General features: G+C 39.6%; 1 protein-coding gene across 6 annotated transcripts in view; it reads right to left on the bottom strand.

The window, feature by feature from the left end:
- Window positions 1–19271, bottom strand: part of LOC124072620 (thyroid hormone receptor alpha) — an 85086-nt gene that overhangs the window by 9444 nt on the left and 56371 nt on the right. For 3 of the 6 annotated variants that reach the window (XR_006845560.1, XM_046414135.1, XM_046414136.1), the window contains 6 exons: window positions 14458–14519; window positions 12614–12735; window positions 9445–9592; window positions 6845–7050; window positions 4639–4785; window positions 997–1255 (listed from right to left, as the gene is read on the bottom strand). Coding sequence is in view for 5 of the 6 variants with exons in the window: in XM_046414135.1 (XP_046270091.1) it covers window positions 997–1255; window positions 4639–4785; window positions 6845–7050; window positions 9445–9592; window positions 12614–12735; window positions 14458–14519 (944 nt within the window). In the remaining variant the exon portion in view is untranslated. Of the gene's footprint in view, window positions 1–996; window positions 1256–4638; window positions 4786–6844; window positions 7051–9444; window positions 9593–12613; window positions 12736–14457; window positions 14520–17089; window positions 17485–19271 lie in introns of those variants that run through there. The other 3 variants (XM_046414138.1, XM_046414139.1, XM_046414137.1) reach the window with 3 other exon arrangements.

Below are 19271 nucleotides of genomic sequence, written 5' to 3'. Positions count from 1 at the left end.
GAGAGAAATACAATACAGATTAAAGTTCAGATGAACTTGAAACAGTGACGTCACGGATCATAAAACTTTAACCTTATTTTAATCAAAATAAGAAATAATCATCATTTTCTTTTCTTTGAGGTTTGACTGGCAATCTTTTAATTACATTTCCTTATTGCAACCTCTTTTTCTGCAATGGTTTAATTTTAATTTAAGTAGCACTCGACTTGAACAACTGCTGCATCTTGATTAACCCAACTTATTTGCATTTTCCGTTACTGATCTCCTGGAAATTCGGTTAGAATTTGTGTTAAATTTGCATGACATCTTGACTGTTATCAGTGTCCTACACCACAGGATTACCTGATATATATATATATTTAGTTTATTTTGTAATTTGAGTGAAGGTTCCAATAAAGGGAATGTAAATGGATCAGGCTTTATTTAGCTGATACAGTGCCTTTAAAAATGCCTTAACTGGGCACAGTGCCGATCTGGATGAATTCTTACCAAAATATTGGTCTTAACTGTGACTGACTGCAAATGAGCTGATGTCCAAATCTTGGACATGGTGATGTTCTCAGACAGCTCCTTAACAGAAAAACATAATACAGCCAGCTGTCACAGGTCGGGAACTATTAAAAATAACAATTATCTGGATGTGTAAAATTGGTGGAGTTCTCCTTTTCCTCTTCCTTTGTTCTAACAGAAGGTGATGCAGTCGAAGACTAAGAAATGAAATGACATGTTGCTGTTTATGTGAAACGGTAAAGAGTGATTTGCATGAACCAGTTAAGTGATCTAAACTCAGAAGCTACGAAGGCTTCACTCGCTGTATTATTTATGTGTCAATAATTAAATATTTGATCTTGTTTTTACCTTGTGAGCACAGGAAAATCAGAATACTAAAACAGTAACAACAGCAGAAGTAACAGGAATGTAAATAAGAAAAGTCACACATCTGTACACATTGGAAGTTAACACATGCTACATATGATAACATTACTCCTTCCTCACCTGAACTCATGAGCAGCACGGCCTGCATCAGAGCCACTTCTGAATCGTCCAGGTTAAACTGAGCCAGGCTCTTGCCCAAATCAAAGATGGCGTCCGACACCACGCCCAACCCGCCGTTCTTCAGCTGCTCACGTTTCACCGCCATCTCACCGCTGAGCGTCAGAGTCTCGCTGTCTGGATCGTAGCGTACAGCAGCACGCAGGGACATGATCTCCATGCAGCAGCCCTTCAGCAAGATGATCTGGTCTTCACAAGGCAGCTGGGGAACACCACAGCAACACAAGAGGACATCAGCAAATAATATGACAGAATTTCAATCTAAAAGCCCACAACAGCTTGAAACAGTTTTACAAAATAATTCACAAAAAAAAAAAAAAAAAAGCAAAGCACATTACGGCTTGTCATAGACTCACAGATTCAAAGTAAACTCTGAAGATTTGGTACAGAATTAAATTAAAGTGAATTAATCCAACCACTAATTAAGGCTAAGATAGTTCATTATTATATTTATGGCTGGTTTCCACTGCCTCCAAGTAGAAATAATAACAATAATAATAATAATGATAATAATAATAAGGATACTGATGTATGATGTGACTCATAGCAATGCACCCACAGAGGCTTATCACCTGATTCTGTGTGTTTTACTACCTTTCAGCTTCTTCGTTTTGTGCTGATAATCCAATTAAAGTCCAACTCGACACTAAGTAACTGGCACACAAAGTTAGCAAATAGCTTGTTAACATAATGGACCCTCTGGCCACCAAGTGACCACATGAGTTAGATGAGACCAAAAGCAAAAAGAAAAATGTATACTGGAGTATAGCAGTACAGAGATAAAACAAGAGTAAAACTTGTTCTAAAATTACTTTTGCAATACTTTTGAATGCTAGATGAAATGACATACTGAAAGAATTTACTTTATTTATTTTTACTCATGGACTGTTGTGTTATTTGGTGAAATATCCAAAGATAGCATTAATCAGTCATAAACAAAAGGCAAAACAGAAGAAAACTCAGCCATTGAAATTTATAGTAAAATGTGGAATCATAGCTTTTCTTCAACCCCTGACATAATTATCCTGGAGAGTTTCCTTACAGACAAAGGACAATCATTTTCTATTCACAACAAATCCCCCAACATACTTTATGTAACTGGGAAGCCCCTACAATATAAATGATGACAGCACTCAGAGAGGTGGAACACAGGCAAGGGCACACACACACACACACACACACACACACACACACACACACACACATGCATGCACACACACACAAAATTTCTGTAGAAAGAAGAGTGAGTATCAGCAAGTGTTGAGTCACTACATCCTCTGAGGGGAGAGAGAGAGAGAGAGAGAGAGAGAGAGAGAGAGAGAGATGGGAGGATGGGGAATGGGCTGATCAGTATTTGGTGAGATAACAGCAGTATGACAGCAGAATGTTCCCAATCAACATGTGAGTGAACAAAGAGAACAAAAGAGAAAAAAATCGAACAGATGGTCTGCACAAAATCATAATCTATTTTTCTTTTTTCCTTTTTTTTTTACTATAAAGTACCTTCAAAAATGTCCCCTATGGAAACACAACCTTTTAGCTACTTTTTTTTCTGCCCTTGATAAATATGTTGATTATAGATTGACCTGTCACAACGAGGCACATAATGATGATGACTTAAGTGTCTCAATCCTAATATAATTTAAATTAGTGAATGTTTATTAAATGAGGGAATGGTTTTGGACACAGTGTGACTGCTGCTAATGCATCTGCTGAAGATAAGCATCTGCATGTCCCGGGTAAGAAAAATCTGCATGCTCTCCATGTAGGATTGCTGGTCGGTTGCAGTGTAGTCCTAGTATTAAAGGTGAAGAAAATAAAACCCTGTTTTGCTTCTTAGCTTCCTGTACAAACAAGAGGCTTGTGTTGGGTTACTGTGCTATAAATGTCCCACAATCCTATAACGAGCAGGACAGAGCCACTAGCTTTACTCTACACTCTAATGCTAATGGATGTTCCCCCTTTTTACTGCTTTTATAAATGTAATTATAATGGAATTCTAAATTTATAATTAATTCTAATATAATTAATTATAATATAATATAATTATAAATATATTATTTAATTATAATTTGGCTTTTTCGACAAAACTTTACAAGTGATTGTAGTATAAAGAAAACTTGTGTCTGGAAGGTCCAGTCACTGTTTAATCAGTACTCATGGCTACAACTGCACCATAACGACAAAAGAACACTTCAAGCAGCTCTTCAAAGGTTATTGAAAAGTATAACTCAGGGGATGGACAGAAAAACATTTCCAAGTCACTGAACATCCCCTGGGCTTCAGTTAAATCCATAATTAAGAAATGGAAGGAATGTGGCACATGTGTAAATGTGCCAAGAGCAGGCTGACCTCAAAAAGTGGCAGTGCAAGAAGGAGACTACTCTGAAGGAGTTAAAAGATTCAGCAGCTGAGATGGGGGAGACTCTGCATATAACAACTGTTGCCCAGGTTCTTCATCAGTCCAAGCTCTATGGGAGAAAGCCACTGTTGAAGAAATAAACCTGGACTTAATTTTGCCCAAAAGGCATGTGGAAGCCTCCACGGTCAGCTGAAAGAAGCTTTTCTGGTCTGGTGAGACCAGAATGGAGTTTTCTGGCCATCAGACAAGAACATTGCACATCACCACAGACACACTATCTCCACTGTGTAACATGGTGGTGGCAGCATCATGTTGTGGGGATGCTTCTCAGCAGCAGACCCTGGAAGGCTTGTAAAGGAAAAGGGTAAAATGAATACAGCAAAGTCCAGGGAAATCCTGGACAACGATCTGAAAGCTGCACAGAATTGGCTTAAAGACAACAAGGTAGGCGTTCTGGAGCGGCTGAGTCAAAGTCCAGACCTCAATCCAATAGTGAATTTGTGGCTGGACTTGAAAACTTGAAGGGGTTGCAATTACTTATTTTTTAATACTTTTAATGATTTTATACTATATTTAATACTTTTGATAGGCACTGTAGCAGCATCCAGGACTAGCTTCCACAAAATAAGGAAATACTATGGTGCAATTAATTAATGTTTTTTTTTTTTTTTAAATGTAACTCTACACAGGGTAGTTAGTTAATGCTGTGCTCCTTGGCCTCGATGGACTGCAGTTCGCAATAAGCAATTACCCAGACATGCTGATGGCTACAGCTTATTCTAGAACAGATAAATACACTGTTTAATCCATTCCTCACACTGCCGCTCTTCTGTTTTTGGTTTTGTCTAAAAAAACAACAAAACCCACCAAAACCTTTACATGCTTAGAAAGTTTCAGAGGCCTGCCGGCTATATGGTTGCTAAACTATGATCGGACAACCAGGGTAAAGGTTTAAGTCAATTGATAAGCTACTCATATTTGGTAGGTCTTTCCTGCGTAAAATGCTGTGTTGCAGAGGAAGCAAAGAGGTTTACATGTCGAGGATATGTGGGGAGATTTACATGTAAGATGGAGTGCCCACAAAAGCCACCCATGCCCAAAATATAACCACTAATGATACTGTGAGGCACTCTGGATGAAAGCATCCATAGTATCAAGGCCAATGACACATATGTTTGAATGTTTAATTAAACGTTTAAACACACACGACCCACTGAACCTACCTCCGAGAACATGGGTAGTTTCTTGGCAAAGTCGACAACGCGCGTGATGGCGGGTGTCATGATCTTGGTGAACTCGCTGAAGGCTTCCAGGTCCACCTTGTCTCCGTCGGGAGTGGGCGCCATCGGACCCTGGCCGATATCATCTGACTAGAAACAACACGGCACACCAGTGAAGGAGCCATTTGCTACTAAAAGGTCAGAATGAATGTTTGAGCAAGTTTTCAGAGTGCAGTCGTGGTTGAAAGCTCATTGGTTAGATTCTCTTTATATTTTACAGTTTTCCTATGGGGGGAGTGGAACATTGAAGAACAGAAGAAAATCCTAAAAATGTAAAAGATTTACAGACTTTGTAGTATAACGTAAAGTATAACGTAAGTATAACGTAAGTATAACGTAAAGATAATTAGATGTGCCATGTGAGCTTAATCCACTTAGTTAAGACTAAAGTGTGATCAGAAACAGGGACAGAGGATCATTCATTTAAGGGCATCTTGCATCTCCGAATCACAGCACCTCATCTGTGCCACAGTGGATTTAGCACCAGGGAGAGCTGAGGTAAGAAGTTACCTAACTTCAAGCAGGGCTATAGTTTACTGACAGCTACGCAGTTGATTCCTGTCCCAGTAACATGGAGCTATAACAGACAGGAAGCAGCTTCAGGCAACACATACACAAAGGTACTTTATTATTCACTAGAGGGAAACTTGTGTGTCATCAGCAAGATGTTAGAATGAAAAATAATTAAAATATAAAAACTGGAAACCTATAAACCCATGTACTCACATTTAAATATGACATTTTACAGATCGTGGATGGGAGCTGATTACTCTATTCTAGCTGTGGTCATTAAGGGCTTTTACAATGCTACAAATAGCGGAATCAGACAGTAACTTTAACGGCAGAGGTTTGAGCTATCGGCCATTCAGTATCTGGGTGATGTTAATCACATCCGTCACATTTTTTGTTGACTGTATTTAAAAGTGTACTCTTTGGTAGTGTAAGCAGAATTCTTGTTTTTTCCTCTATGAAATTTTAGGCAATCCTAAGTATAACGTTTTAAAGTTGCTGCAACAACAGACAGTATCTGTGCAGTGCCTGCTGCCTGCTGTGTCACTTGCTGCGAAATATGGCATTAGTTCTTTTTTCTTTTCTTCATTCACCTTAGACTGGCCACCAAGGAGCAAATTTTCAGCAGGGCTTCAAAAACTCTTCACGACTGTGAATGTGTCTTTGCCTTTATGGAAGGGTTGCCTGGTAACTGTCAGCTGACCTTTGCCTGAACGTCAGCAGCGTAGACACATGCATCTTCACATGGCATCGATCACATGGGACAGTACAGAGAGAGTTGCTGATGAAAAGGAGCGCTGGCAAAATAGTTTCTTTTAAAAATGAAACAAAGTTGCTCCCTTTCGTGTTGAGTTCGCTTGAGTTTTGAAGGGGAAACAACTTTCAACGAGCTGCTCGCAGAATATTCGGAAATAATGAGCTACATGAAAGAAGGAATGAACTGCTGCATGGATACTGCGAGTAATTAGTGGAAATAAAAATGAGAACGACAAATTCAACAAGTGTGATTGAGGCTTACCTGCTTTAATCTAACCAGCATCCTGATTTAGGCACTCATTCATGAAAAAATGACACAACTAATAGCTTTTCTCTGTGATGGTTTTTGTCATGCTTTCATTGATTAAGCAGGGAATGCTCATGAGCTGAGTTTCCTATATATTTTCAATCCATCTTGTATATGAGTAACAAAAAAAAACAAACATAAAAAAACCACCACCAACAACAACAAAAACACACCCAGCCTGAATCGTTTGAGCGAGAGTTTCGTAAGACTAACATTGTGGGTTATCCTTTGGAAAAAGCATTGCAGTACATCATGAAAAAAGATAATGTTATTGGATTTTGCAACAGAGTTACACTGTGTGAGCTACAACTTGAGCATCATTTTTAAGGCTGTGTTTGGTTACACTTTGCTAAATTGGCACCATCCGAGGTATTCTGAATTACTATTGGAGGAGCCTCTTCTTCCTATGATTTATAAGCAGAGATGTGGAGGTTTATTCATGGTGGACAAAAAGATGGAATGAGAAATAAGGTCACACAGAATCTAAAAATATGTGAATCAGGTCTATATTTTCAGATTTTCATTTCTGTTCATTATTACACAACAGCTCTGTTAGCTGAAAAAGTCAAAGCTTACCAGGAACTTGCGCTTCTGTTTCCAGCTGGAGCCCTGGGCGTTGGTGTGCCGGTGGGCCTCGGTTACCATCCTAATGAGCTCCCACTCTGCGGTGTTTGGCTCTGGCCTCGTCTGCAGTGTCCGCACCATCTCCTCCCTCTTCCTTCTCTGTCGATTCTCCTCGATCAGACGCCGCTTGGCCACGCGCTTTGATTCGTCCAGCACCACTGAGAGAGGGAGAGAGCACTGAGGTGAGTTCTCCAGCACAGTATGTTTAGTTCTCTCCATTTATACTGAGCTACTGTACATTTTTGTGTTTTTTGTTTTGATTATGTGATGTGATTATTTGTTTTTGCTCTCTCTATACTAAGGGGAAATTAAATGCTTGAGATTCATAGAGCTCATGTAGTTATCCTTCTCCTGATTTTGCTTAAAAAAAAAATCAAAAACCAAAAAACAACAATAACAAGGCTAAGAGTCTAAAACCAGGCAAGCGGTTCTGTCAGGCTCTATTTGAGCAATTTTATTAATGCATTAAGACGTTGCCTTAAGGCAAAGGATTACCAAAATTATTACAATTCATCTTGAGGGGCAAAAATTGTCCAACTGTTAATTATTAAGATGTTAAGTCTACAGCTTTGAGCTTATCAACCGTCTTACCTGCTCAAAATGACAATGAAAATTAAAATAAACTCATCCTGAGGGGAGAATTAATTTCTCTCCGTTGTGTGGGAATCAATCCAATAATTGTTGAGAATTTTCAGTCTGAGTGACATTGGCATCCACAAAGCCACACAGCTGGCTATGAAGTCAAATGGAATAGATGTAACATTAGTCATCTGTGACAGAGACTGTGAGCGAGCAGCATACGTCTGAAAACCTGTTAAACTGCTGGCCACACCGGAGGCTGTACTGTCAGCAACAACCAGTGGTTTCACTGTACATTTTACCCATTGTAGCAAAACTTAGCTGCCATAGGTAAGCACTAGGACAGAGTGACTCATGCAGCAAATGCCTTCTGCTTTCTTAATTTCTGTCACTCTGCTTTGCGCACATTTAAAATCACTACATTATAAACTGCTTGAATCTCACATTCACTCCAGGAATGACTACACGTGTGACTTTCTGCAAATGTGATCCTGACGTGACAACCGAAGAACAGATAAAACTAGCAGAAATGTTCCTTGACATTCTACATTATCAGAACCAAAGCTGGTTGACATTCAGAACATCCAGTGAAATATTGATAGGAGTTCAGAATGAAATGTCAGATGCAACACTGAAAGCTAACATCAAATAAAACCACAAGAAGGACTCTACTTGGAATAAAATCATTTTAACAACCCCAAGACTGCTGTTTTTGTGTTAATCAATATTAAATGATAAATAAAAACCAGAACACACTGTACACACTGTTGCTCAGCAACACTGGTGGTGACGGTGCTGTTTAAATCAGAGCATCACGTCTTACTTAACATATCTAGTTTGTGGGATTACATATTTTGTTACATTTCTGTATCGTCCCTCATTGATCGCAATGGTTATGTTTGCAAGGAGGTCAATGACGTCACTCAAAAGCTTTTACAACCTGTCCAAACTGCTAAATTATGTGTGTGTGTGCATCTTGTGTTTATTATAATCCACGTGTCTACTTTTGTTTCTTTGTTCAATAATTAGCAGACCCTTGCTGCTGTAAATCACAGCAAAGAAAAGCTACGGGAATGAAAGATAAGCAACATAAAAGAGAGGTGGAAATCAAGTCCAGATGTTCTGAATTTGTGTTCATGAAAATATCCAGAGGAGCAAAACCCATTTCCTTTATCCACAAGAGCAGCTGTACTGCTAAATTAATATCATTCCCAACATGAAATTAGATGATGATGTCGAGTGTGTGCCCTCTATTATGCTTCTGATTAACTAGTTATGCTGCAAGGCAGTGCAGAAATCTGTGGGTGTACAAACATGAATACACATAATACAAATAAATTATCTGCACCTTAATATCCGACTTCTGATTTTTGCACATTATATGTTTCATCTAAGTGAGCTTTTAAGAGCACTAAAAGTTCACCATACTAACTAGTCTACAGCCATGCTATTGGCTCTAGAAGACTCCACATCAGCACAGAGATGAGCATGCTCACAATAGCAGTGATTGTGCTATGATGTGCTCATGTTAGTGGGCACTGTACCATCTTAGATTAGCATGTTGGCATTTGCTGATTAGCAGTGCTGGTGATTAACTAGTTACATGTAATGGCATTAAATAAATTCTAAAATAAATGTGAACGCATTTCATTAATAATTCCATCAGTAATCAAATTACATTTACTAATCAAAACACAAGTGATTACAAAGGGGTGGCAGGGGGTTAAATAAAATTTATTATAATTCATTCTGTTCATCTTTGCACTGTGTGGTGGGATGTTTTCTTTTGGCAAATTTACAGCTCTGCAAATCTGTTGGGACAAATCTGAGTGCAACACCATCAAGGCTGTCTCTGTGTCTGAACAGGCAACATTCACTGGGCCGCACTAATTTTGAACAGCAGCAGTCCTAACCTCATGGATCTCTTTGTAAATACTATTAGAGTAATAATTCATGGGCTTATAATAACTCACAGTCCATGGCCATGCCCACAGAGATGCACTTCTTAAAGCGGCACAGCTGGCACTGGTTGCGGGTTATCTTGTCGATAATGCAGCAGCCTTCATATTTACAGGAGTAAGCTGGATGGAGGTTCTTCTGGATGGTTCTGCGGAAGAAACCCTGGAGACAGGAAAGGAAAGAGAAAGAGACAAAGAGACAAAGGGAGAGATCGTAAAACAAATAAAAAACAAAGGAGCAACTGCAGAAAAACACCAACGGGAAGAGCATTCAGTGATGGTAATACACAACTCCAAAACCACAAAATTATATCCACCAATTAAAAGTTCTTGTGTCTTGATGAGCATAAAACAAGCGAATTAAATGGGTTATATCACATGGCAGGCTGATGACTGCATGACAGGGTCCTGCCTGCCAGGAACGGTTAATTAATGAAGTGATGGCTGACTGAGTGTCTCTCAGTAAGCACTTTTGTACAAGACAGTTTGAGGAGCAGTTTGATTACTGAGAGTTTACAAAGACATGATTATAAGTATCAGAAGTTAAGTATAGTATTTAAGGATTAGGGAGGCCGGCAAGAAAAGTTGCTCAGCTAACAAGCTGCATGGCAAGAAAGGAAACATTTTTGGTAGGTGGTCACTCTAATACATGAAAACTCAAAGCCATGAAAACTAAAATGGAGCTTCAACAGTAAACAGTACGACTCTTGTGTGTCTGTGTATCCCCTGACGGAAACAAAGGTAATTCGCCTTTTCAACACCACACTGGGATTTCAGTCTGCATAATTTCCCATGTGAGTATGGTAGGGTGGTATGAGAACAGCTGAAGCCATGTTTAGAGACCACAGAGACACTGCTCCACAGGATTCCAGTCACTGGATAATAAACCTCTGCTCAGGAGATAAAAACACCCACACCTGCAATCAAGACGTGTTCTGCTGGGTCATTACTCTGCACTGTGGTAAGCATGCATTCATTTTATCAACAAAGGAAAAAAATGATATTTTTCTTGGATGACAGTAAACAACATAGTCAGTTGAGAAAAACTAAACTAAAAATATTTAACTAGAATCCAGTAATATGGTATATTAGTTTTAATACTCCTGTGTTTTTACATGCTCTGGTCCACTTGGTATCGGCTCAGTATGCCTAGAAAAGTAAGTACAGTCCATTTACCATTTATTTCACATCCCTGCCAACAATTTTCCAATGCATACCGCTGGTTGTTACGGATCCAAATTTATTTTTCCAACTTCTAAGCAGTTTTTTGCTTCAGTTCATATCTCTAGAGTACTGCAGTAAAATTAACATTCACACACACAAATCTCAAAGTTATGTGCCCGACTTTTTCTTGGCAAGGAGCTCTAATTCAGTCTCTGCTGCTTGCCTGGCAACTGCTCAGATCCGAGTTAAGGTAAGCTAAATGGCTGCTGGTTCCAGCCTTATATTTCAAAGTCATGAAAGCGGTATCCATGGTTTCATCAAAGTTTCCAGCAGAAAGCAAATAAGCATATTTTTTGTCAATCTAGTGTAACAGTTGGCTACTGAGCAGCGTGAAAAATATCTGCCTGCAAATCAATCTTGGACAGAGAAAAATAAGCTTACATAAACATTTACACAGTGGTGGTGTGAAGTGCAGTTTACTTTGAGTCCAACTTCCAAGATTCAAATCTTCCATAGGATCCAGAACATTTGGGGCTGACTGCCTGGGCTTCTGAGGTTAAGAGCCCATGAAAATATTTGTAAGGGGCACTTCAAAAGTTTTCACATTTCTCTTCAGCTTTTGCTGCATTGAGGAAAAACAACAGATTTGGAGCTTGAATAGCTTAGAGAATCACATGTTGCTGCATGTCAGAGGTACATCAAAAAGGTGGTATAAACTGATATATGTTGAAACTGACATTTCTTTCTTTTGTGAGATCAATCATTAAAAATGCTTCAGAAAATTCTGCCAGCTTTGATTAGCCTCAAGGCTCACACAGTGGCACTCTGACAGCAAAATAAATAAAGACAAGGATGTAATTCCAAGTTACTTCTCATGCCAGCGGCCATTTTGAGCTGGAGCCACATTTTTCACATGATGGAGACGTCAATGAGAAGAGAAATACATAATAAAAATCATTATGTATGTATGTGTACACTTTATCAGTTGTAGGCTGCTAGTTAGCTAATTAAGCAAACAAATGTGAGTTGGTTGAAAACACTGTCTACAGAGGATCTTTTGCAGCCACTTGTTTTATAATGAAAAATTTCTAAAAAGGTCAAAAATCAACTAGTCCAAAGTGTATTTTTATTTGCTGCTACGCAAATCGTCTTATTAGCAGTTATTAAATAAAAACAAAGCTAATTGTCATGTTTAATCTTATCCGTTTTTGCTCTAAAACTTGTGGCAAGCTGTGCAATACCTGGACAGACTTTCATCCACATCATCTTACACCAGCCAGCTAAACCTCCACGTTTCCAGTGTTCGTTTGCACTTCATTTCATAAGCTTTGTCATTTTATTATATCTTTAATTGCCACCAGAAGTGCCTGTCCAAGAGAAAAAAATGTGACAACTCACTCCTTGGGTACTTTCAACAACATCTCTGGAAAAAAAAATTAATTTATGACTTAACTTATTTTACCTCTTGTCTGATCGAGCATGTGAGTAGCTAAGATTTATTAGCCAGAAGTGGCATTTTACTTGCCCCGAGCAAGGGCGCAATCCTTTTTGTGCAGCCCTGTGTTTTACTTTTAATATTGCAAATCAACAGGTTTTTATGAGGAATAATCAATGTGCCAATAAACATAATGCTATCTGGAATAATAAGCTGGAGTGCAAACCCCTGATATGATGAAGACCATGACAGAGCCGCTAATGTTAGCCTACATTCTGCTATAGCATCCAAGGCTGACTACTGCACTGTGGATGTTCTAGTCATGAATATTGTACTTTTTAAATGTAATGCATAAAAACAAAACAATGTAGCATGAAATGCCTCTGGCCATAGAAGTATAATGCTGGCTTTGGTCACTACTGTAGGCAGTAAGCTAATTAGCTGGACATGCTAACTTTTGTTTTGCTGCTGATCTAAACAACCGCTGTTCAGCTGAGGGCTTTAAGGAACACTTAGCTCCATTTTCATCCGCTCTGCTCTCTTGTGTCAAAGATCATTTATTAAGAGGGAGATGATATACTGTACCTTGCAACCCTCACAGGTGATGCAGCGATAGTGGTAGCCAGTCGCCTTATCCCCACACACCACGCACGGCTCATCCTTCTCCAGGTAACTTGGAATGTACCCTGAAACAGAAACACTAAGAGCTATAGGAGAGGAGGAGGAGGTTGAAGAGGGAGACAGGAGGGAATGAGAAAAGGGTGAGCAATGAGTAGGAGGGAGGGAGGGAGGAAGGTGAAGCGAGGAGGGAGGAATGTGAGGTGAGGAGGGTGGGGTGGATGAGGAGGCAAAGACATGAATTTGAGTGATGCATGAGGCCCAGAGGAAGAGAAGAAGAGAAGTGGTGATGAGGAGGAGAGGAGTAGATGAGGGGACGGAGAAGTGGAGAAGGAGGGGGAGGAAGGGGCTGAGTGTTATCACAGGGGCCTCCATGAAGCTCCTGTGCATAGGGCCCCAAGAGACTGTGATACAGGATGGAGCATACAGCATACAAGACTGCACACACAGACCTGATATCATGCAAGTTTACGAGGTTTACAGTCACAGAATTCAAGAAATACGCTTTTCAGTTGTTTCCCTTCATTTACCTCAGATTTACAATATGTATGTAAAATTAATCTCTTTAAAACTCTGACCTATACACTGTCCTGTTGTTGTCAGGGGACTGGCAGTCTTGTGGGCATGCTCAGACAGGACAGTGCAGTTTTTGAAGAGCACATGTATTCATATACACAAAGCCTGTCACTGAAATGCCTGAGGAGTCCCTCCTCCCCAACACTCAACATGACACACACAACCCGACCACCATATCACAGTTAATCTCAGTCTCACCGGCACGCATATGTTTAGTGGCTTCTGGAAAGCCAAAGTGCTCAGAGCCCCCCACAACGGGACGACACGACGGGATTTACTGAGCTACTTTTCTCATACTTCAAAAGCCAGCAGATCCATAGTGTCAAGCTAGATATTTGCAAGACACTAGATATATGAAAGATATAAAAAATTCTTTTCAATTAAAAGTAATAAGTTACTGCTGTATGCAATCACTGGGAAATGTACAACAATTAATTGAAAAACATTTTTAAAGTACCATTATTTAAGTTGGGCTTAAGTTAAGTGTTTCATCGTGACATTTATGTGGTGTTATTATTATTATTATCATCATTATTACCACTGCATATCCGGGGTATATTTAGGATTTCGGAGGAATAACACAACTTCATTGATAAACATGTGTACATTGCTTGATACTACCTCATTCTTTACTTAAAATGACTTTTTTACTCCTATGTTGACTGAAGGCAATATTAAGTAAAATTACAGAATTTATGGGCCCTGATTTCAAAAGAGGACAAAGCATTCATCTTTACATAATGTTAGAAATGTCAGTTAATCTAGTTTTTTTTCCCCTATTTTCTTTTATTAAGCATGGAGCATTTGTCGTGATGGGTAAAAAAGAGTACTATATGAAGTTTGTAAACCACATTCAGCTTGGTCCCAGATCTGTCTAGTCTGTACTATGGTCTCACACCTTAAAAGTCCTGTCTGCAGCTCGACTCAGACAAATCTCTTAACCTCAGACTCTGGCCACCTAGGTAAGTTAATTTATGTTCAACAATGCCTCTGAAGGAAAATAATATAAATAAAAAATGATGAGGAGGAGATTATCATACTAATGACTGCTAGGACACAAATCAAAGCCCGGGGAGTCCCAGAAGAGCTGCGGAGTGATGGGCAATGCTGAACACTGACTAGAACCAACCAACACATTAAAAGACATCTCAAAAGCATCTCAAAAGAAACCTTGTTTGAATTGAGTTCCTTTTGCTTGTTAGGAGGTGATGGAGGAGGAGACAATATATCCTTACCTGACATACTCTTCACCGAACACTGGCTGTTCTTACTCTTTCTCTTCGGCACATTTGGCCACCTGGGAAGGGAGGAGAGGAAGAAGATGGGGAGAGAAAGAAAGCCAGAGAAAAGGATTACAGTGTGAAAAAAGATAACATGATAAGGCTGAGATGATAGCACATTATTTTTCATTATCTATTCATCCATAATCTTATCCAGTTGGTTTGTTAAAATCTACAAAATATAAATGATGAAAAGATCTCAGAGCCAAAGTTGGCCTGTTCACCCGACCGAAAGTCTAAATCCCAAAGACATTGCACCAATTGCAGTGGTGCATAATACATTATCTGGTTAACATTTAAGTTACTGTTTTTATTCTTGATTAATGTGTTTTTTTTGTCTGATTAATTAATTATCTATAAACACGCTCAACAGCACGCTCTCCTTCAGTTGCCTGTTGTCGTGAAAAACACCCAGACTCTTTACCTGAGAGGAGGGAGAGACAGAGGAAGTGTCCATGGATATTGTGAAACTGTAGGATTAGGTTAAAGTGGATTTAGGGCTGATAAGTAACATTTCTGTTTTATCACTGTTTAGTTTAAGGAAATTGCAGGTAAACTAGGATTTTATTTCACGGAAGCAGTCAGTAAGGATGAAGGAGGAAGGGTGGAGTAAGGTTTTGTGGAGATGTAGAGCTGGGTGTCATCTGCATAGTGTATGTGGTATGTCTTTAGCTGCTAAAATCTCCACTGTAGAACCAGCTAGTTGCGATCTAAGTCTGTCTTTTGCTGCTTGGTAGCTATCGTGCAACAAAGTTAATGAGAGAAAAATGTTCTGTCTGAAAGACAAAACAAAGACTTTAAAGAAGCTAAAATGCTAGACACAACTACATACCACTGCAGAGATGAATGATAATTTTCTATGGATTGATCACTGGGAGAGACACTTTTCACATGACAACCAGTATTTATATAAAAATGCTGATCAACGTTTTTCTCACTGTACAACCAGTGTGACTACTGATCGGTGGCTGGTGGTGATCTAAGTTAATAAGCTGCCCGCTACAACACTAATAAGAGTCCAAAAGTCCAACAGCAGCCAACCTTCCTACATTAACAGACAACAAAATAGAGGAAATATCCTTCCCTGGAAATGAACTGACTTGAGTCAGATGGCTTGTGGACTTGCTGGTGGCATGTATGCATGGTTAAAGTTAGCTTGGCTGAAGATAAGTCGCCCTTAAACAGCTCGACTGGAGGGATGTCTGAGTCACTTTTCGCTTTCCAATTTGAGTCCTGTTTCCTCTGCTGCCGCCTTTGGAAATTCATTTTTGCCTTTCACCTCAGTCAAAATTCTATATAGAACTTTTTTTCACTTTCAATTGCATATGCAATTATTTAAAATATATAGAGGCAAGCCAAGGACAAATTTTACATTCAATGTCCGGAAGTGAGTGACAGAATCAGACCTACACTACAAACACACACACACACACACGCACACACAAACTACAGGATGCAGATAACTCCTTCACTCTTCTCTTCCCCAGCTCATATCGCGTTCTCTAATTCTCTATCCTTCTCTTGTCTCACTCTCGCAGGATGGAGTCATTTGCTCCTGGCGGCAGATTTGGATTACCGTCCTCTCTCCCTCCCTTTTTTCTGTCTATCCTCATGTCTGACTGTTTGCTCCAACTCCCCTCCTCTTCCCCGTTTTCCTTTTCTCCTTTCGCTTTGATAAAATCCCTCTCTCTCCCTCTCTTTCCCTGCTCCTCCCATTTGACTACTTTTTGGTTTTTCTTTCTGTCTGATCCCTCAGCTTTGCTTCTTTCCTCCAATTTATTTCTGTTTTCCCCTCTCCTCTTCCCTGTCGCTCTGCTCTCTACACTTCCATCAGCAGTATTAGGTAACACCGCCGTCTCCCTTGTTCTCCTCTCTCCCTCTCTCCATTCCTCTTTGGCTGTCAAATCCACTTTTCTCTTCCAACCTAAAAAAAAAAACAAAAAAAAACTCTCTCTGACGTCTCTCTCTTGCTTCTTGCTGCTCTTCACGGACGAGCAAACTTATTAATTTATTGCTGTGCACATGGTCAGGCAGTAACACGGTGGGAAACTGTCTGCTCCGGTTGCTGATCACTGCAGGGTGAGCAGCCATAACAAAAACCTGCGTGATTATTTTGACATTGATTAAAAATACAGGTTTAGTCCACCATATGTTTCCACAACATTTTTATAGGAATAAAAATTGTTTCCAAGAGGTCCACACGCTAACACACACACACACACAAACATTGTCAACCTGCAAACTCTCCTATATTCCCACCTCCTAAATTGTTAAGGCACCATGTTCATTTCAGAAATCTCACCCCATTAAATATAAAGTCCTACTTTACTTTAACAACAAATTAGTTCAACAAAAGTACCACAAGAAACATGTGAATAAGTAGAATATATGTTTCCCAGCATTCTAATTGGTAAAAGCACAGAAAGCTATGATCTCAAGTACTAATAAAGCAAAGCCCTTCTTAACTGCACTGACCACATGTTTCTTACTTTATCTGTTGTAAACGTGGTGCAGGATATGGAGCACTCGTACACACCCACTTCCAACACATATAAACATACAAATATATTCACACAAACACACCAACCTGTTGATGCAGTATGGCTGTAATATATGCATGTTGCTCTCTTTGCAGGAATATCAGAGGAAGAAAATGTGACCCAGCAGTTCTCTCCGCTGTTTCAGCCTCCCGGTAGTCAGCACTCGTGTCCCATTCAGCCTTGTTTACAAGGAAACACAGTGCTGCTTCTCCTTTTGAGTAGTACTGTGATAGTTCCACTTCTTCAAGAGTATATAGGTCTGAATGTGCCTAACGGCAGCTTTCACGGATCTATAAACCTCTAACAGGAGGCCCTTAAATCCCCCTGCCAGCAACCTCCCAGTGACCTGAGAGCGCAAGCCGATGGAAGTACAGTAGAGTCGAGCAGAACCTCGAGCTGCTTCTGTCAGCTGAAAGGCAATACGAGCCCTCTGCCTCAGACTTGCTGCTGGTAGGAATGGCTACTCTGTTTATTTCCCTCTCCCCCCTCCCACGTTCTTTCCCTCTCTCCCTCCCTTCTAGTTGTTCCTCTCCAGCCTCCCCAACACCTCCCTGTCTCCCTCCCTCCCTGTCTGGGTGTGCATGTGTAGTTCCTCCCCCGGTGACATGCTCTCTGTCATCACCATAAACCCTGTCATTCTCTGGTCTACCTTGTGCAACCCCTCTTGCTCTCTATCACTTTCTTTCCTTGCTTTTCTGTATTTACTTCTTCTATCTTCTCCCAACTGCCTGACTTGTTTTCTCCTTCTCTGTCACTTTGCATGTTATTTTTACATTTTTATCTCTGTAACTTCCTCCTGTCATGCTCTCTTTGTTTCTATTTTGCTCTTTTCATTTTGTCCCCCAGGAGGAACTAAAATAAAAAATGTTGCCTCTCTACATCCAAACTCACTTAAGCTTTAATGCTAACTTGATTACATAACAGCAGGCTGATGCAGTCTCCCCAGTACAGCTGAGTGAAGTCTTATGAGGACAAAGAAGAGATGCTTGACACTCATCAATTGAATTAGACTGCTCTGTGATCTCTTTTTGCTCCAAGTGTAATAATACCCAGTTATTGTGAAGGCCACAGTGACAGCTGGATACAACACTACCTTGAGGAGTGTGGCTGAATGATCACAAACAGGGTTGACCTTGTATTATAGTTATACAGCATGCTACACACCCTGTAAATACTCAAATGAAAGCATTCCAATGAGCCAGGGCTGTGGCACAAATGAAACAGCTGGCTGCTAATGAAGGCGGGGTAAAATTATCAAGGGCATATGGACTCACCTGCACTACAACGGCTTACATGCTAAATTCTACATAATTTACAAAACTGACAACTTATTGAAATCCATCTGTGTAGTGCTTATAATATTAGTTTCTAACTGTATCCTATCTATCTCAGGTAAACTGATGATATTCAGGAGACACTTTTTAGATGGTTTACCCTTATCGCTCAGTCTTTGCTATTTTAGTATACAACTTATCACACGATTTACCAAGCTTATGGGCTACTGTATTATTAGCCCGCAAACTGATCATTAAAATGCATCATTTTACCTGAAACATACTGCCAAACCACCATTGGTGATGATGGCATCTCTAGTACACACACACACACACACATATATATATATATATATATACTACAGTATGTCACATATGCCTCTTTCAAATAAAGATTGTTTTTCTCTGTAACACTTCAACTCTCAAATATTTTAATATTTTCTGAATACAATTGCAATTGCAATGAAGTAATGAACCCAATCTTAAAACAGATTTGTTGGAGACACCGAGGCAAAACCCTTATCTATCAAACATTTATATTTAGCTTAGCTGCATCTACAGTGGAAAGGGGGAATACAAGGACATCAGTACAGACTGAGTGGGTACATAGAGTGGCTGTGCTCGACAAGTGAGAAGACAAAGCAAGAAGTCTTTACTAAACTGGAAGTGCAGCAGTAGGTCAGGAAAGGATGCCGTACACAGACTTTTGTTACTCTAATTTCTCATTTAGCATTAGATTTTCTAAACATCTGACATTATCTACTGCACATTTCTTTGTTCCAAATAAAGGTTCTTTGACATTCACTGTGTAATTATAAAAAAATAATAATGATAATAACTAACCTGTTACGGATGTCAGAATAGGTGAACTACCAGAGAACATGTCACTTCCATTGCAATGATGAACATTTCAGTTTGGGCTAATCTTCTCTCCCTTCTTTGTCTTCTATCAACC

This window comes from Scatophagus argus, chromosome 16 (assembly GCF_020382885.2).
Source record: "Scatophagus argus isolate fScaArg1 chromosome 16, fScaArg1.pri, whole genome shotgun sequence".
Taxonomy (NCBI): domain Eukaryota; kingdom Metazoa; phylum Chordata; class Actinopteri; family Scatophagidae; genus Scatophagus; species Scatophagus argus.
This window is presented reverse-complemented; position numbering and strand designations above follow the sequence as displayed.